At 54.1% G+C, this 20,254-nt stretch overlaps 1 protein-coding gene across 1 annotated transcript in view; it reads right to left on the reverse strand.

Annotated features, from left to right (window-relative positions):
- EPHA8 (EPH receptor A8) overlaps positions 1-20,254 on the reverse strand; it is a 75,101-nt gene that overhangs the window by 13,215 nt on the left and 41,632 nt on the right. Inside the window, exons 4-5 of the mRNA XM_019541353.1 lie at positions 5,360-5,515; positions 3,558-3,893 (exon numbers count right to left, since the gene is read on the reverse strand). Of these exons, the coding sequence (XP_019396898.1) occupies positions 3,558-3,893; positions 5,360-5,515 (492 nt within the window). The remainder of the gene's footprint in view (positions 1-3,557; positions 3,894-5,359; positions 5,516-20,254) is intronic.

Here is a 20,254-nt window from a genome sequence, read left to right on the forward strand (position 1 = left end):
TCCTATGACCCCAGCTGACTTCCTGCCCTTTGGGGTGGGGCTGGACTCGATGATCTCCCGAGGTCCCTTCCAGCCCTGATGTCTATGAAAAAAAAAAAAAAAATGTCAAGAAGTGAGTGAAAGCAGAGCTGGCATTTCCTGAGGGGTGCTGGGTGCTCTGAGTCTAACGAGGGGTGCCTTGGCTCTAAAACGTCTGACAGCCGCAGCTCTACAGGTCTGGCTTGGCTGCGGCACAGGCTCCAAGGAAGCACTGTCCCTAACAAGCCTGAACAAGTGAGAGCAGACGGAGGGAAGCTCCACATGCAACGTGGTGCACCCCAGGGGATCCTGAGCTCCCAGCTTTCTGTGCTCAGGCCTGGTGACATAAATCAGTGGTGTGCGACTCCTCCCCAGATGTTTCTCCTGGTTAGGAAGGATCAGCTGTTCCACACCCAGGCGTGTGCCATGAACTGCACTGGCATTACATACATGTGGGGAGCACCCAGACTCACCCTTGTACCCAGTGAGCTTGAAAACACCCTAGTGAAAGGAAAGAGCGTGTCTATACTACAGTAACTGCTGTGTAGTTTAAAGCTATCGGAGCTGGCTCGGGTACAGATAGCAGTCAACCCCTGGCAACACAGCCGGCTGCAAACGGCAGAGGTAGGGAGATGCTCAGGCAGCCAGACTCTCGGTGATACTGCAGCTAGGTTGTTCTTGCCATCTGAATGAGGGAGATCAAGCTGGGCTACCTCCACGGTGCCTTCACAATGTAGACATACCCCACAGCTATGCAGAAAACAGCCCAGGACGCGGCAGCACTGCAAAACGCGGTTCACACACAAACCATCAGCAGTGACACCGCAACTCTGGGCCGTGCCTGAACTCCACCCTGGCATTTCCAGACTCCAGAAACTATCCAGTGATAATCCCCGGTGATAATCCCCTGCAGGGCTCAGGACAAAGTTGCTGAATGAGGCAAGAGGATGAGGGAAGGTGAAAGATGAAGCACTACCTGCGTGCAAGTGCAGTGACAGGCTTCTCTCTAGGCTAGACATCATTGCAAGGATGCACATTTGTCCTTTCCAACAGGAAGCCAAAGCTCCAGGTGCAGACAGGATGGAGTCAATCCTTGTGTTGCCTCCCCTGCTAGCTCCAGTGAATATTCCTTCGACATCGTGTTGAGTCTCTGCTCTCTTGTGTATTCAACTGGACCCCAAGTCCCCGCCTTGCTCAGCGCCGGGGAGTCGTCAGGTTGAAAGCTCCCCGCAGGCCAGCGAAGGATTGCTCACATTCATAACGAGCGAGCTGTTTTGTGCCTTCAATCCCAGGCCTCCTCTCTTTCCCTGCAGGGCTCCTTCGAACCCCGCTGTCTGCCAGAGCTGTGCCGTGGAGCAGGACAGCTGGGATTTTGCACAGATGCTGCCGCTAAACTCCAATTACTACTGAGGTACCTGGCCCTGCTGGTTTCACGATGCCTGCTCAACAGTTAACTTCCAGGAGGGAAGCTACATCAGGAATAGTCCACCTCCCTCTGTGCAGCCAGCCAACACGGACATCTCCGGAGCGGCCCTCCCAATAGCACAGGAGGGATGCAGCTGATCAGTGCTGGGCCAGGGCCAGGAGGGTGGCAGGGTGGAGGTCTACAAGAGAAAGTTTACAACCAACTCCCTGGCTGGGGCTGGAGCAGTGCGACTCCTGTGATGCCTCCAGAGCTACTCACAACTGCCTCCCTGAAAAACAGCCCTGCACTTGTCTCCAAACAGTGCTGGGTGGGTGGGAGAGGCAGGCCCCTGCCCTGGGGTGGTGCCTGGATGGATCTGCAGACAGGTCCTGTCTTCTCCAGGCCCTGGGGGACTGCTGGGAAGACCTGTCTGGGATGTGAGGTTGTTTCTCAGCAGGAGATTTGAAAAAATAAGACATGCATGAGAGAGGCTTTCCCTAACAAATGCTGCCGTCACCTGCCAGCGGCCGGCACTGGTGGGAGGTGGAAAGACAGCACTAGGCAGGGCATGAACTTCTGTCTGGCCCTTTGGGATGGGAGGAGAGGGCTGGGAAGGAGCAGACCTAAAGGTTCGTGCTCCTTAGTGTCGTTCATCTACACGCAAATGCCCTGTGTGCCTGTGCCCCTGGGGTGACGGGGTGCCCCCGCAGCAGGACAGATGGAGGGATAAATGGAGAGGAGGCAGCCTGCAAGGGCTGAGCGAGCTGAGAAGGATGAATCTCTTACTCGCGGAGGTGGGTGTCTGCCAACAGCAGCTCTGCTGCAACCCACACACTGCTCGTGTCCCTCATGCCAGCATCACAAGGGCTAAGGAGATGCGCACAGTCCCGCTGGCCCCATCTGAAGTGGTCTGGGTTATTTCTCATGGACCCCTGTGTGGAAATTACTGCCATCTCCACGGGCAAGCCACATCTGCCCTCCAGCTCCACACACAAAGACCAGAGAGAGGTCATTAGCCATGTCACTCTGAAGTCTAGCAGAGGTAGAGGTACCCCTTATAGACTAACTGAACCAAAGACTTGTCAGATGAAGTAAGCAGCTGTTCAGGAAAGTGTATGCAGCTCTGATTCAGTTAGTCTATGCAGTGCACCTCTGCTCTGCCCTCTGTACAAAGAGCATGTGCAGGGAGACCCTGGGCTGCCTTCAGCACCAGAGCATTGGCCCTGCAGGCAACTGTTCGGCACAGAATAATAACATAACGATTGCTGTGTATGTACTGGGCCAGACCCTTGGTCCACCTGGCCCAGTCTCTGGTGTCACAGGGCAGCAGAGGAGGCTGGAGGGGAGAGTGAACTGGGTCTCACCAGGTTTTTTGTCCCATTTCTCTCTCTTGCAGCCTCCAGTATTTCAGGTCTAGGAAGCTCTGATGCAGAGGCCATGCCCCTTGCTCCTGTGCTCAATAGTGACTGATGCCCTTTTCCTTCAAGAACGTGCCCAGGCCCTTTGTTAGCAGGAATCGGGATCAACTCTCCACTTCCCCTGCATCGGGTGGCAACAAGTCCTGTGGTTTAATTATGTGTTGCATGAAAAAGAACGGCCTCGGGGGTTGGACCCAATGCTCTCATGAGGTCCCTGCCAGCCCTAATGTCTATGCGATCTGTAGTGTTCATTTTAAACTGACTGCCCACTTGTTTCACATTGTGACCCCTTGTTCTTGTATTGTGAGAGGCCGTAAATAATAAATCCCTACTGACTTTTGGCTTTCCCATTTAGTATTTTGTAAACCCTTCCCCTCTCGAGTGTCTTTCCTAAACCAAGCAGGCCTGGTCTCTGTAGTCTTTCCTCACATGGAAACCCCTCCAGACCGCTCATGATCCTGGTTGCCCTCCTCCAGTTCTTCCATCTCCTTGCTGCAGTGTGGGGACCAGAACTGGGCAGTGTGCAAGGTGTGGACACACTGGATTTACAAAGGGGCACAACGCTATTGTTGGTTGTCTTTACAGTTCCCCTCCTGATCACCCTTAGTTTTGTGCTCGTCTTTGAGGGCTGTTGGCTCTTCGGGAAGAGGTGCAACCAGAGCCAATACCAGAGGACATGGGTGGCCATGCTGTCTGGTGATGTCCGTTTCTCCTACCTGCCTGGTTCGTGGTGATGTTGGCCACTGCGAATCTCCTGGGCTCCAGGCTGAGGTCAGACACCCCGTTGATGGCCTCCACCCAGAAGGAGTAGTTCGTGTGGGCCATGAGGTTGGTGACAGTGAGGCCCCCCTGCACCAAGCTCATCTGCTGAGGGACGAAGCGGATGCCGTTGCTGCACGTCTCGCACTGGCCCAGGTCCCACGGGCAATGCCTGCAAATCACATTGTACATGATGTCGGCTCGGCCTCCCTTGTCCAGCGGCGGGCCCCACTCCAGCGTCACCGAAGTGCCGTTCACACTGGAGATCAGGTTCACGGGAGTAGAGGGGGGGCCTGGAAAGAAAGCAGAGATCCAGGCAGATGGGAAGGGGAAGGGGCTCTGGGAAGTGGCATGGTCCGAAGCCCCCCAGCCCAGGGGTGGCATGCTCTGCAACAGAGGACAGAGACCGGCAGGGCGACCAGAGGAAGACGTGCCCTGTGCATCCACGGGGGGGATATCACTGCAGAGACGCGGGCTGGCCAGAGGAAGACATGCTCTGAAGAGAGAAAGCAGTGATTGAATGGGCAGATCTGAACGCAAGGAAACCACCTGTCTTCCCTGGCATGTCAGCAACTCACAGTTGATCGGCCGCTTCCAGAGACAGCACACGCCTGTGCAAGGGAGACAGGCTGGGCTGAACAGGAAAGTGTTCCCCTTCCTGACACGATAGAGACAAAAGTATATGCTTTAGCACTGGAGACAGGAAAATTAAACAAGAACATCCTTTCAACAGCATCATCAGTGCGCGCGTGCGCACACACACACACACACATTCCCCAGCAACCAAACACATGGATGCAGAGACACACACAGCCCTTCCCCAGACACACACACCTCGTCTAGAAGCACAAGCAGATATACAAATGCACACATCCCCCAGAAACATGCACACCACTGGGCACACAGATGGATGCTCTCACACAAGTACACACAAACACTGCCCCCCCCCCAGAAACACACACATCTATAGGTACAGGGACATGTACACACTCATCCCCCAGAAGCACAAATGCACAGGTATACAAAAAACACTCCCCCCACCCCTGGAACCACATATACACATCACCACACTCAGCCATTCCTCGGGGCCACACGCCCAGGCACACAAAAATACACCCAGAAGCACACATGCACTCCTCCCACAGATGAAGAAGCTCATATGGCAAAGAACCAGAGCGAGAAACTTGCCACTGACAGAGACACAGCCTGCAGGCTCTCAGAGAGCCCGAGACGCACGCGGCCAGGGATGCAGCCTGCCCACGCGGATCTACAAATACACATGCACCTGTAGCAATGCAGGCACGTGTTCACACCTCCTCTGCACAACCACCCAAGGAAAACCCTACGCAGACCCCAGGCCACCCGGCATGCAGCTTGCAAGGCCCTGTCCACACTAGGAGAAAGGCACAATAGCTAGCGTGCCCCCCCAGCTCCTGCAGGCCAGGCACCCTGCAGCTGTAATGAGTGAACTAGTTGTTCAGACGTGGGGGTGGGCATGCCCCCCCTGCTGCCGTAAGCACCTGGCAAAGCTCCCACTGACTCCAGCGTGTCTAGGAATCGGTTCTTGCAGTTTTTAACCTGTTTCCCCCGGGGACCAGCACATGCATAGTCTCTTGGTGCATGGGTGGCTCTCTCCTGCAACCCCACCCCAGTGCTGTCCCCCGGGCACATCTTTATCCAGGTTCTGGCCCCTTCGTGCCCCTCTGCTGTGGGGCAGGCGGGCATCTGGCCAAAGCTCGGCTGGGTGGAGGATACTCACGGGTGCAGGCTGCCGACGGAGCGTCCTGTGCTGCCCGGTAGTAGCTGCTGTCACAGCGGCACACCTGGGCGCCCCGGCTCTCCGAGTGACTGTGCAGGGGGCACTTCGTGCACAGCTGGTCGCCGGGGGCTGACTTGTAAAAGCCCAGCTCGCAGGCTGCAAAGAAAGGAAGGGGAAGGGGTGTGAGGGTAGGGCTCAGCGCATGCACACTGGCTTGGTCAACCCCACCAACATGGAGCTGAGCAATCCCAAGGTGAGATAGTTTGGCTCCCGTCTTCCCCGCTTGCTCTCTCCTGGGGGACCCTCTCTGCTGGAAACACTGAGACAGCTTCCTCTTGGGAGTGGCGAGGGATAGTGGGCTTCTGACACAGAGCTGCTCCAGGGACGTGCCTGGCCCTCTCCACTGCTGGCTGCTCCTGCCTCCCCGAGCCGCACAGTATGGGGCAGGGGAATAGACCTAGCAGGAGCTTGGGGTAGGGCGAGATTCCCTGGCCAGCCAGGGGAACGGGGGCTCCTTCCCTGCTGAGAGGAAGGAAGGATGACCTGGGCTGTGCTCTGCTACAGGCTTCCCCTGGTATTTCACGTGCTGCTGGCTAGGTGATAACACACGAGGACTCCACGACAGTAAAGCTAAACTGACTCGGTATTTATTGCGACAACTGCATACCAGTGCCATGATACTGCAGCCTGTTCGGTCTCCCATTTCTGCAGACGAGCTGGCTCCAGCATCTTGCTGGTGCAACTGCTGTTTGTGGGGAGTTGCTTTCACCCTCATTCATCCACACCCTTCCTGTGCTCCCCCCAGGTCCCATGCCAGTGCTATGGTTTTCCTTTCAACAGTTTTTATCCTTGTACCCTGTGACATTTGCTGGTTTTGTGTTGCTCACATGCCTCCTTTCCTAAAGCCAGCGCATGGCTGAAGGTGCTTCTAAATCCCCCTGGTCCCGGCCTTTGCCCAGTTGGTTTAAGGAGTAGGGAGCAGGCATCCCCTGCCAATCCACGGGTGTCTTTAGTTTGTCTCCACCACTACCCCGGGTAACCTCTGTCCCGCTGCAGCCTCTGCCACTGTCGTGGGGCTATTTGGTGGCTGGACCAGATTGGCTCACCTGTGCAAAGGTGCCTCTGCCTTTGGCTGACCAGCCCACTCCTTCCCGTGTCCCTGGGAGGGTGTATGCCAAGGAGGGACCCCTTCCTCTCTCGTCCTGCAGCAGTGGGCAACAAAGCCATTCTTTTCCCCGTTCCCCGTGCGCCGTTGCTACATCTGCCTTTTGTCTTGTCTGCGAGACAGGCACTGGGCCCTGGCGCCTGCCTTCTCCATCACCCCGTCTCCATCTCCTCCTGGCGTCCCGCAGTGTACACTGGTCTCTACTAGAGGCTGTCTTGGTTCAGAGCCTTTTTCTGCGCGGGGCCGGTCTGCCACACTTGACGTCGAGTATTTGTCTAGGGTTAGATCTGCTGCTCCCAGCAGTCTTGTGGGTGAATTATATGCCCCACGAACACATGACCCATCTCTAAGGGACTGCCACAGTTACACGTGGGGGCCGTAATTCCCGGCCCCGTTATACACATACCCATCTCCCCGTCCGTGTTTTGGTTCTGGGTAAAAGAACTTCCTCCTGGCTGTCTCCTCCTCTGTGGGCAAAGCACTCGCCAAACACCGTCGTCATCTTTTCCCCAGTGAAATAGCAAAAAAATTGTCTCTGCATTCTTACTTTGATCCCCCGGAGTCATGTCCTTTATCCCTGACTCCCAGTTCTATAAACATGCTCATTTTTGCTTCCCTGGTTGTGCAAAGGTTTTTGTCTGGAAACCCAGCGTTCCCAGGGGCCTGAGTCTTTCCCGTGTTGCAGTGCCATTTGTCTCTGGTGAATTGGTGATGGCTGAGTTGCTAGGTGCTGAGTTGTTTTCCTAGCACTCACTCTCTTCTTGGCTGTAGGCCTCATATGACCCGAGTGCTGCCACCATGCCCAATGTCCCCCTGGCTTGGTAATAACATGAGAGGGCTCCGAGCTTGCACAAAAAAGCTGGCTCTTTATTAAGAGAACTACTTGGAGAAGTGCTGCAAAGGCAGGTAGCGTTCTCGTTGTCACACACAGTCACTTCTTGGTGTCTCTAACAACCGGCGGGTTCCCTGAGGGTTGGCTTGGGAGCTGTAGGCGATAATTTTGGGGGTGATACCAGGAAACTCCACGCACTGGGGAACTGTGCAACAGCTCTGAGTACATGATGCACCTCATGGCTGCAAGAAGCAGCAGCGAAGACAGTGCACTTATATCAGGATCCCGGTTGCTGCAGTCTGAAAAGCGCCCCTTTATGAACATGCAGAGCTCGGTGCATGAAACCTCCTCCAGGCCTCTCCCCCTGGCCAGCTGCACTTCCCTCCAACCTCCGTCTGAAAAGTGCCCAATCCTCATTGTTTAAACACATTGCATTTTCAGACGTGACTAACCTAGCAAAACGGTGATTTTTGGTGCTGTTTCGTGATGTGTATTGAAACAACGTATAACATGTACAAGCGCCCAGGGCTGGGTCGCCAGGGTAGGAGGTGAAGGAGTGACATGGATCTGTTATGACACCATCCCCAGTCCCCTTTTCTGCCTTCTCCCACGGCCGGTTTGGGAAGGAGTGGAGATGCCCAGGAGTGCCTGAGACCATCCTGGATAAAAGGAGAGGAGTCCAGGGAGAGGGAGAGGGCAGAGACCAACTCAAGGCTGGCTCTGCTTCCTCCCTCGTGCCTCCTAGCTGCGGACCCCTTCTCTTCAAGCTGCTGTCAGCATCTCCTGGAAGCTCCTCAGAGACATCTCAGCTCTGGAGTGAAAAGAGAGAGGAGCTGGAGGTCCAGAGCTGCTGAAGGAGGATCTTCTCCCCCTCAGCACCAGCCACGGCTGCTTCCCCCTTTCCTGCGTGCGTGCGTTCACCGCCTGTCCCAGCCCCAGCTCCCAGCGGGCTGCCAAAGAACAGCTCTGGCCCAGGGAGCAAGGTCTCCTTCACTCATCCCTCCCTGATGGTCTCCGGGTGAGCAGAAGCAGGTTACCTGCAGCCCCTCCGTCTTGAGGTATGCTCGGTAGCTGCCCCCAGTGTTTGTCTAGTGGTAAAGGCCACTCACGGTTTCGTTGGGAGTGCTGCGATATTTGCTGTTCCCCAACTGCAGGAGAACCTCAGCTCGCGCTGAAATACAAGACAGTTTCTGGCTCTCTTGGTTGCAGAGGAAAGCCTAAAATTGGGACCTGAGCATAGTCCCAGAGGCTTGGAAACCAGACAGCAGGGGCAGAGACACAGCTGCTTCAATCCCAGGAGCTTTATGCAATTCCAGGTAGTTTCAGGGAGTGGGTGGATGATTTTGGGATAGCCACACTGCTTGGGCTCCTACCTCTGGGAGAGCTGGCCTCCGGCTTTGTTTCCTCGGGGCAGCCATGATTACCAGTACTCACCTTCCTCTTCAGGACACGGAGAGGCTGATGCTGTTTTGGTGGGTGACCTCCCACAGATGATCCTACAAAGCCAGGCTCTTCCCTCCCAGGCCCGAGAGCAGGGCACTCTCTGTCCCCAGCCAGAGCTGGCAGGAGGACAGTGCTTGTCCCCTGGGTCTGTGCTTTCTCTCCAAGGCGCTGGAGCCGATCCCCAAACGTTTAATGAGGGGCAGCGAAGTTAGAGCCAATTTGTCACTGCCTGCGACTCCCATCTACCTGGCGGGTAGGATGGGAACACAGTGCACGACAGATTTTCATTGAGCGGGGATTGTAATCGTTTAGAATTTAATGTTGTAAAGAAATGTTAATTACCTGTGGCAATGAGTCGCATGTATTTGAGATGTAGTCAAGGGGAAAATCGTGCTAAATTACCACTGTTTATGCATATTCCACATCAAGCGCAACAACGCGGGGTGAGCCGAGGCATGATTAGCTGTGGTTGGTGTGAGCACGTGATGGTGTCTGGACTGGGGACATGTCAGACATTGGGCCTTATCCATCGAGGCAGCCCAAAGCAGCTGGAGCAGCCTGGGGAGTCTCGGACCAGCCCTGTGCTGGAGCTAGAGGGCTCCAGTGCCAGGGCCGGGGTCCGAGTCCAAACGCAACCCTGTCCCAATGCTTTGCCAGGCATGTGGGCAAATGCTGGTGACAGGCTGTGCTAGGCTTGAACCTGGGGTGCCAGATGGTATAAACTTTGCTGTGTTTCATATTTCCCCCAGGTGTAGAGGGATGTCTTCCTGCCATGGGAGATCACAGAGCAGGGTGGGGACCTGTGCATGTTAGGACTGGCAAGTCTTATTCTCACTCCTCTGTCTCTGGGCCAGCAAGCCCCCGACATCAAGAGGAACAAGCATTTAACAAGCCAGGAGAGAACTGGCCGTGGAGAGGGGTCTTCCAGAACTGAACAGGCAGGAAGAAAGAGGGCTCTGCCACCCTTACCCTGACCCCCACGGGAAGCAATGGGGATGAGATCCCAAAACCCCCTTGGAAGATTCAGCCAAGGGCCAGGGCCAGAGCAAATGTTTCTTGCTCTGTTCAGTCCAGTTGCATGTTGCCATCTGCCAGGAGAGCTCTTTCCGGAGTCACCTAGGACAGGATGGGATTTATTACTTACTTCGCTGTATTTAAATCCCACTGGCCAGTGTGCCGGGGTGCAAACAGCCATGTGCAAACCCCACCTGCCAAATAAATGACCAATAGTCCCCACTTCTCCACCTGGGCTTCCTTTCTGGAATGATAATGGCTCCTACGGGACTCACTTCCTCCTGCCTTGCCCTCAAAGCCTGGGTGCACGGGCAGGCCTAGCAATGTTTCCTGGGATCCACGGTCTGGGTTGGACTTCAGCCTGGTTCGTATACTGAGGAAATCTGCCATGGGAGGGCACAGGCCATGCCAGCAGTCACTGGGGCCAGGACCTTGCATTGAATACCAAATTTCTATGCAGTCTTAGGGTTCGAGGAGCTGATGCACCCCAGATCTCGGCTGTGGCGGTCCATCAGCATCACCACCCAGCTTTGCCTGGGTACTGCTTGTGCCCCCAGTGAGGCCTGTGGTCTGCTCACCTCCTAGGACAGCAAGCTGCAAATCTCGAACAAACATCTCAAAGTATTTATCAGAAGCAAAGGTCAGCTGCTGTTACAGCCCCTTGCTGTGAAAAACGTGTCACCAATTGCACGCATGCACACGCACATGCACGGAGCATGCACAGCTTAACGCACATTGGAAAATTCCAGCTCCAAGCATTTCTGGCTGGCCCTCAAAGCATACCTGCACCCCAAAATGCCATATAGTTTAGGTAGGTCCCCGGTTATGATGCATGCACATCGTGGTTCCTCCCACGTGTCCCCTATTGCTGTGAGTGGAGCCAGTGGCACTTGGGATCCTCTCTCCCCACCCTTCCCTATCTCATCAGCTCCAGGCTCCTCGTCGCAGCCCCCCGGAGCTGACAGTCTTCTATCAATAAACAGAAAGTGTGGGAAGGGCTCTGCCAGGCCATCTGTAGCTTGGTCCATTTGTTTCCCTCCCTCTCCATCCTCTGGGGACAGAACAACATCTGCTAATAAGCTGGCAGGATAGCAGAAATGATAGATGAACCTGTCAAGGAAAAGATAGCCAAGAATGAGCCGCTCTGCAGTGTCCAAGTTGGTGTTTGGGGGTAGCGCTCTGCATATGGCAGCAATTTGGGGAGAAGGAGAAGCTCCTTTTAGAGTCTCTGGATGTGGAGCAGGAGCTTGGGGCTGGACTCCGTCTCCCCTCATTTCTCCTGCACAAGCATCCCAGACAAGCCTGTGCAGGAGCGAAGGACATAGCTGGGTGACAAGGAGTAGAAAGGACACCAGGCTCGGCTCTGGGAGCTGGTTTCATGGACTCTTTCATTTACTGGTCAGTCAATGAAGCAGCAAGTGCTGGACATCAGCAACGGACGGAAAGGGAAACACGTCCCATTTCTGGGCACCCGTGGGTACCAGGGCCATATGCCAGCAGCCAGAACTGGGCAGCGTTCCCAGGAGACAGTTCTTCCAAGGATAACGATGGCATCGGGGAGTGTTTCTAGTGACAACCTCATCCCTGGCTGGGTTTGACAGTGAAAACCAAGTGGCACCAAAGCCCTGCCTCTCCCACTGGACTCCAAGGGCTCCATAATCACAAGAAACGTGTCAGGGAGACCGACATGGAAATAAGCCACGTGGATGTCAGCAGCTAGGATGAAATTTGGGTTATGGGAGGTCCCGACAGCAGTGGGTGGCAGTAGTCAGTGCTAGGTGCTCTCCAGGCTTTGCACCTCCAGTAGCTCAAGTGTTGATGCCTGATCCATGCATGTGGCTACTCTCACCCCTTTGCACTTCAGCCACCAGCTGTTTCTGGTTCCCGTGACCTGTGCAGCTGACTGTCACCTCTCTCAAGTGGAGATGTCACTACAGCCCGAGGGCCTCCACCACAAGGGCTTGTTACACTGCAGCTTCACAGCTGCTACCCCTAGCCCTCGTTCACGGTCCCACAGCCAAGTACGGATGCCAGCCCTCCCACAGGCTTACGTGGCTTCTGGGCACCTCTGAATTGGACACAAGGCTGGTATCGGCACAAGGCCAGCCCTGCACAGCCACTCGGCCTCCACAAGCTTCCTTCACCAATGTTGCTCCCAAAACCCCTGCAGCCAGCAGCCCCACTTCCACTGCACGCAGTGGCCACAGCCTTCCCCTGCCTGTGATCTGAATGGTGCCCTCCGACTGCTGTGTGTTGCTGCCCTGTCTGCTCCCCCACTTCAAACCAGCCCACCCTCCTGTCACTCCTGCCTTGCACCGGTGCACCTCCCAGTCCCTCTCCTCCAAGCAATGCAGCCAGGAGACGGGCGCCTGCTCCTCGGCCTGGGCACAGCTGTGCACAGCATCGTTCACCTGCTACTCAGGCTTCTGGCATCACCCCTGGCCCAAAAGCCACTGGATAGTCAGACCCAGAGAAACACTGTGACTCCTACCTACTATACTGCATCTGCTTGGTTTAAGTTGGGAGTCTGTGTTTACTATTGTATGGTGAATATTGATCAAAGTGTACAGGCCTATAACAAGTGGGAGCATCTACTGTGTGTCCTCGTGGGCCTTATGGCAGCGGGGAGAGGCACCGTTGCCATTAAAAAAAGGATAATGGAGAATTTGCTCCTGTGCGAGCTTGGCAAAGCTTAGGAAACCCTGCGTGTGGGATTGCCAGCCAGTGACACGTATGCACAGAAAGGGCATCCAGCACAGCTGCCTGCCAAGCGGACAGCTTTCACAGCCCACCGGTGGAAAAGATTGGGTCCCGGAGGGCCCTGTGCTCGCAGCTATGAATGGAGAAGTGGTTTGTTTTTTGTAGGGTGTAAACGGAGGCCACTGCAGCACAGCTGGGCTGTGGCCCAGCCTGAACTGTACGGCCACCGGCTGTGTTCTCAAGTGGAAGGGAGAGGCCTGGGGCACGTGTCCTTTTTTCCCTGTGTTGTGAATTCAGTGCTGGCAGAAGTTGCAGGGTTTGCAGCTCCTGCAAAGAAAAACCTCTTTAGCCACAAAGGGGAACAGCCCAGGCAAAGCTTACCCCAGCTGCAACGCCCCTCTGCCATGCAGGAGTCCTCTCTGCAGTCAACAGTCAGCGCTCCTGCCCATCCACTTCGGGGGCTTTCAACAAGGGGGCCACAATGACATGGGAGGCGCCTGCTTTTGTGACAGCCAGGTTGTGGTCTGCTCATCTGTGAGCCAAACTAAACTACGTCCGAGCAGTTTTACTTTAATGCATCAGGACTTTTAAAGCAGCTGGAAAACCCGCTCGTGCAAACAGTCACACCTGTGCAGTGCAATAAAGGGCAAAAAACATGGCATGTACAAAGGCCCACGGCGACTGTCTGGGGCTGGTGGCTTTCCAAAGATCCTTCTCTGCTTTTCCCCTGTGCTCAGTTAGGCCATAAAAAACCCTCGTCTCATAGCTCCCTAGCCTCTTCCACAACTGGCATCGCTGTGCCCCAGACTGCACTCATGCTGCCTAGATGTAAGCGATGGGACAAGGTGCAGGGCAGGGCAGACCCACATGCAGAAGGTCCAAAACGGATAACAGTCAGACAGAAAGTTATAGCCAAAGAATAATTATGGCAGGAAATCATTTTTCATTAAAATAAATAAATAAATGTCATGGAAAAATTCCATATTTTGTATTTTGTAGGGAAAAAATCAGAACCCCTGACCCCTCAACAAGTCCATTCAAAATGTTAGATTTTGGTTAAAGGAAAAAAAAAATCAAATTTGCAGAATTTTCTGACCCCTCACATAAAAACTGCTTTATAAAATCATGATGTTTTTACTAAAAAGAAAAACCTCAAACACTTTCACGAACAAGGTTTTTAAACCTGGCATTGCTACTTAAACCTGATATTTCTTTTTACTGGCAACGGGTTAAGAAACACCAAAATAAAGTCGCCAAGATTTTGACAAGTAAAATCCACCCCAATTTTGCTCAATTTACCATCAAAACCAGTATTTTGGGTGGGCCAGAGGAGACCATGTGAGGTGCTCTGTCTGCTCCCAGCTTCAACCCATAACCCACAACTTCCAGGCACGAGATCAGTTGTGGCCTCCCTGGCTCCTAGCCCTGGTGCTTTGGCATCAGTACTTAGTCTGAGGCTTCACAACCCATGAAGCAAGTGACCCCCCCAGGCATTTTTGGGGTGCCATGGTGTATGCCGTTCATTTCTGAGGGCACCAGAAGCTATTTGCAGCTGGCTCTCTTTGTCCTGGAGGTTTCCAGGCAGTCCTGGCCCTTGGTGTGGGGGGAGCGGGCTGAGCGACGCTCTGTCGAGAGTGATGAAGTCCTCTCATTCACTGGAAACCTGAGGCCAGTTCAAAAGCCATGGAGGGACTGAACCCCGAATCCCCTGTGCTACAGGCACATTGCAGCATGCACAGGAGATGAATGGAGTCCCTGAGGCAGACCCAGCAAAAAGCTGGCCCTTGCCAGGGAGCCAGCACCAGGCTATTGAGCTCGGTGATCAAAGGGCACTGGTAATGCTAGCAGCGGGGGGCTGGGAAGAAGAGGACCAAAGCCTTGAAACTGGAAACAAAACCCACTCATCTCCATTTTCAGGCCCTTCCTATCCTCTCCACAGCCTCCCCAGCATCCCTCCGATGCTGTCGAGCTAACCTCCGCTCTGCCAGTGACACCACCACTTTGGGTTTACGTTTTCCAGCCAGCACTTCCACGTGTTCCCCCTCATATATCCTGCACGCATGTCCATGCCTCCTAGCCCTCCAGATCCTGTTTCAGGCCCTTCTTTGCCAAGGTACCTGTGCAAAACAGCCCTGGCTGGACAGCCAGAGCTGTAGACACAGTCCACCCCCTGAGCACGGCTTTCTCGTTGTCACCTCCTGTTCTCCTCTCTTTCCGAACCCACCTGATGCCTCTAGTCTTGGAGTCCTATAAGCTCCTTTTGTTCCTCACTATGCTAATTTTTCCTTTCAATTATTATTTACTCATTTTGCAATAGCACCTCAGAGCCTCGCTCATAGACCAGGTCCCTGTTGTCGGAGCAATGTCTTGGACAGCGAGGGCTTGGGGACAGCGGCTGTTTTAGCGCTGGCCCAGCAGGGCTCTTACCATGCAAACGACCCAGACTAGCCTCCGATTTCTTTATTAAACTAAAGTATTCCTGCTCTTGAGACCTCCACTGCCAGGCGCTTCCTGACGAGATCTCCAAGCCCTGACATGCGATTCCAAGCCTCAGCCCAAGTGCTTTGGGAAGGGCCAATGCAAGGGACTCTGCTCCTGGTCACAAGTCAGCAGCCCAGCAGCCTCTCTGTCCTGCCTACAGCATCTTACCAGGGACAGGGGACGGATTATGTTGCTGGGAAGGAAGCTGCACTGATGCAGGACATGGCCAGTGCCCTGGAGGTGATGTGGCCCAGAGGCTTCCAGGGATTTTTCATTATGTAGCAGAGTGAAGCCTTATCTTGTCCTTGAGCATCTTCCCCAAGGAACAGCTGTGGGGGCTGCCATCCCCATGCCCCATGCTGGACCCTGCCCTGCCCATGTTGGGTCTGAAAGGTCTCTTTACTGCTTATACTAACTAGAAGATGAAAAGAGGCTGGAAAGCCAGAGGCCCCTGCAGCAGGAGGTCTACAGCCACTTTGCCCTTGTCACGCTATGCCGCGAGGGCAAATCTATAGGGGGCCGGGACTGACAACACGGACATGAAGGCCGGACAGGGGCTGCGATGCATGGGCCACCTTCCCCGCAGACTCCAGCCCCCAAGGCACAGTGGAGGGAGGAAGAGGACGGGCGCAGCAGACTTTTCTGCCGGCCACTTCCAAATGCAAGCGGGGTTGCGGCCCGGTGAACGCGACAGGGTGCAACGCGGTGGCAGAAGGATCGGGCAGCCTTTGAAGAGCGTCCAGGCAGAGGAAGGAGAGGAGGGAGCTGCGTTTCCCATGCCATGAAGGGAACAATAACCACCTTCTTGCTGTGAAACAGGAAACTCTCCAAAGAGGCGGTGAGCGGCAGCGGGGCCCGGGCAGAGAAAGTGCTGAAAGGGTCGATGACATCTCGCCAACCAGCAGCAGAAGTTTCCCGTTCCCAACCTGCTACCTTTGATCTGCCTCACTGGGGACGCGCGCAGGGAAGTCTACAGACGCCCTGTGTTGGAGCCCAGCTGCTCGTGCTTGGAGGCACAGGATGGGCTGGGGCTGGAGTGCTACCAAAAAAAGCCTCGGAGGGTTTATAGGGCATTGCACGGACATGGCCCTGCACACCTGGTGGATGTGACCCCTCTCCTCCTTTTTACAAAGAGCTTCTTAGTTCTCTGTTCAATTTCTGTCCATTTCTTTATGCAATTCAATATTTCTTTTTTCCAAAGGAGTGTGCATAAATCCCAATTTGTTTCATACCGCTACCTGCTATCGGCCTCTTCCAGAAGGGGAAGGCTCTTGTTTTCATGCTCTTGCTTAAGGAAAGTAGGGCCTGCGACTGCAAGGGTGCTGGGAGTCTGCACTGCCTCCTGGGTGGTGACTTGTTCAGCCCTGCATGTCACAAGCTTCAACTTGAGTTAAAACTGGGCAAAAACAACAGAGGAAGTGTCCAGTGGAGGGTTGGTCATTGGCATTGCTGCCTGTCCCTTGCTTTCCCTCCTTCCTACCAGCCCAAAGTGCTTTGCAAACCTGGATGCAGTTAATCAGAGAATCATTGAAAATGAGGGTTGGAAGGGACCTCAGGAGGTCACATCTAGTTCAACCCTAAGTACATCATCCCAGCCAGGGCTTGGTCTAGCAGGGTCTTAAAAACCTTCAAGGATGGAGACTCCACTGCCTCTCTGGGTAACCTGGTCTGGTGTTAATCTTTGGCAACTCACAGAGCAGGGACACGTTCATCACTCCCTTGTGCATGGGGGCTGAGGCTGGAGCCCTCCATCTATTAGGCAGCAGCTTCCCTCCTGCATTGCCCTCCAGCCTTTTTTTCCAGTGACCATATTAAACGTGAAGGGTAGAGACTCATCCTCAAAAGGCAAGGGACTAGTGTGGTGGTGGGGGGTTAGCTTGCTAGGCCAGCAAGTAAGAGAGGGGCAGTTGCAAATCCCCTTGGTGGGAGAGAGGCTAGAAGCTGGTTCCCTAGGGGTCTGCCCCAACTACCCAGCTCTGAGAGCTAATATATGGGACAACCTTCCTCCTCCATCTTTCTGTGGGGACTTGCACCCAGGTGCACCCACACATGGCCATCTCTGTGTGCCTGGTTAGGAGCCTGGTCCTAGAAAGGCCATCAGCACATCTTGCAAACAATGTCTAAAAAGTCACTGCACCCCATGAGGCAGCAATCTCTGCCTCTCATCGAGGAGGAGCAGTACAACTGCGTATTGCTCACCGTACCCATTTGCTCAACCAGTGTCCTCCACAGTCCGGAGACCAGAACCCCAGAGGCCAGGACAGCTTCTCAGTAAGGAAAACCCTAGTTCAAACCCCCTAGATCTGAACTCCCAAATCCAGTTAAGGTCTTCAAATGGCAACAACAACCCTGACTGTCAGATCCCTAGCATGACCCGGGTCCCTTCGCTGAAGGGAATCAGGCATTTGAATCAAATCTGAAGAAATGGTTATTCCAGCAGAGTGGAGTCGCACACATAAAACCTCCTTAACTCTACCCCAGATGCATGCCAGTCTCTTGTCAGAAACCTAAACCTAAGTGCAACACGACAGCCACAAGAAAAGATGCACACGTGAAAATACATTCTGCTTAATGACACAAAAGGTCCAAATTGAACTTCACGGCTAAGATGCCCCCAGGTTATCCAGTGCTCCTGTTAAAGAGGAGCCACAGCTTCTTGCATTTAATAGCCATTAAAACTGAGAGTGGTAGGGAAGTTTCTGCATGACCGGGAACAGTCCTGGGGTGCAGCAAACACAGTCAAACTGTTGCTAGCCATTGTTTTTTGTCGACTACAGTTCCAGGGGGCTGTCCTGAAATGTAGGCACCTCTGATGCCAAAAGGGGATTGCAGAAGTGGAAGCTGAACTCAAAGGCTCGATGTGGGCCAGCTGTATTCAGGCTGTCACGCAAGGGGAAGCAGAATCTCATTTTACTGCCTTAGGGGCAAACGCGGTGCAAATGCTGCTTTGGTATCTTGCTGGTGATACCCATTTGTTTCCCATGGCCAGCGTACGATTCCTTCAACCGTTCTCTTCCTTGCTTTCCAATAGATCACTGAAAACATGGTTTTAAGTAAATGAGACGGGCCACATTGCTGGATAATTCAATTAAAGGACAGAGTAGCACTAGCTAAGAACAGGTCCCGCAGAGCCCTGCCTATTCAAAGCACACCTGACAAGCTCACGGTACTGAAGCAGCCGTGCATGCACAGCGCACCCCTCCTGCAATCCAGATGAGATCTTCAGCAAAGCAGGGATCAGGCCCCTGAATTCTTGATTGATCAGATCAGCTGGATTCACTGGGCTGTGAGACCCCTTAGCTAATTAACAGAACCTGTACATCTCAGGGATTTTGCAAACCCAGGGCTGTCCACCTGCCAAGCCCCAAAGGGCTGCACCAGGCTCACCGCACAGACACTTCCCCTGGCTCTGAGCCGGTTCCTCATCCTTGGCTCCCCCACTCCCCACCCCCAGCTCCTGTTCAGCCCATACCCTTGCCTTGGCCCTCGGCTCTTGCACATCCCTTACTCCTGAACCTGGACACCCATTCCCGTTTTGTAACGTGTCTGTCTGCAACACATAACGTGTGCAAACGCCCGTAGCAGCGTGTAGCAAAGAGGGGTCAGCACCGCTTGCCTGGAGTTTATAGCCGACCAAAATGAACATAGAGAGTGGGACCAGCTGCCATATAACAGTCTCCCACTGGTTTGAGATGCTAGGGGTGCCTCGTGGGAAATGGGATTCTGGACACCCCCCCAAGCTAGTGGGGGCTCAAGGGCAGGCAGAAGGAAGCAGCATCTCACCAGACCCTACATGCCTTTCCCAGTGAAAAGCAGCCCTGGTCACTTCTGAAGCCAGCGATGCAAATAGCTTCCATGGTCAGGCTTGCTCGTCTCCAGTGGGATTATTGGTGGACACCTGTGCCTAGGTTCCAGAGAACATTTGGACACGTCACTGCTCCTGCCTTGAAGAGATTTAAAGCTTTGTGAAGAGAATGTTAATAGAAATGTTTCCATCATGCGTATAGTTACGAGAGAAACAGCATGCCACGCAGGGTAAGCACGTAGGTGCAGAGCTGGAGGACGTGTGGCAGGTTCCTAGGCTGTGCACCAAATGTACAGATTGCATTTTGCAATGTGCAACTCTCACTCCGGTATCTCTTCAAGATCGTGCAGTAATGCTAATTTGTCCATCAGACTGAAGAACTCAAGGAAACACCAGACACTGCAAAAATTTCCAACAGAAGACCCTTTAAAAGTTCAAATGAAACTTAACCTCACATTTTGGAAGGCACGAGGGGTGGGCGTTCTGCTTCGTGTGCATTAGGAAAAAAGCGTCTCCCTTATCTTCTCACAGCCACCTGTCTGGTTGCCTGTCCCCCCATGCAGTGAATGAAGCCGTGGCCCTATGGAGCACACAGTATGTGAACAAAGAGTCTAGAAGTGGTGACTGTCCTTTGCCCTGAGAAAGGACAGTCTGCAAAATCCGCTGCTATGGCCAGCACATGCACAAGTCAGGCCTGAGCTAAAAAGATCATTCCCAACTCAGAGAAATGAAAGCCCCTGCAATCTCATCTCCTGTCATTTATGCAAAACCTACCCAGAAAATCATAGTTTCATAGTTTCTAGGGTCGGAAGGGACCTGAGCAGATCATCTAGTCAGACCCCCTGCCATGGCAGGAAAGAGCACTGGGGTCAAACGACCCCAGCAAGACGTTCATCCAGCCTCCTGTTAAACACCCCCAGGGTAGGAGCCTGCACCACTTCTCTTGGAAGCTGCTTCCACATCCTAGCCGCCCTGACCGTGAAGTCACCTCCTGATGTCTAGCCTAAATCCACCCTCCGCCAGCTTGTGACCGTTATTCCGGGTCGCTCCTGGCAGTGCTCGGGGGAACAGGGACTCCCCCAATGCCTGCTGATCCCCCCTTAGTAGTTTATAACAGGCCATGAGATCCCCCCTCAGCCTTCTCTTGTGGAGGCTGAACAGGTTCAGGTCCCGTCACCTCTCCTCATAGGGCCTGCCTTGCTGCCCCCGATCATACGAGTGGTGCATAGAGGGGGAGGATCACCTCTTTGGACCTGCTTGAGACGCGTCTGTGGATGCACGACAAGGTGCGGTTGCCCTTCCTGACTGCCTAAACTAGTCAGGGGGGACCAGCAGGCACTGGGGAAGTCACTGTTTCCCCAAGCACCGCCAGGAGTGACCAGGAATAACGGTCACAAGCTGGCAGAGGGTAGGTTTAGGTTAGATATCAGGAGGCGCGACTTCATGGTCAGGGCG

This window comes from Crocodylus porosus, unplaced genomic scaffold (genome assembly GCF_001723895.1).
Source record: "Crocodylus porosus isolate Cpor-Errol unplaced genomic scaffold, CroPor_comp1, whole genome shotgun sequence".
Classification (NCBI taxonomy): Eukaryota; Metazoa; Chordata; order Crocodylia; family Crocodylidae; genus Crocodylus; species Crocodylus porosus.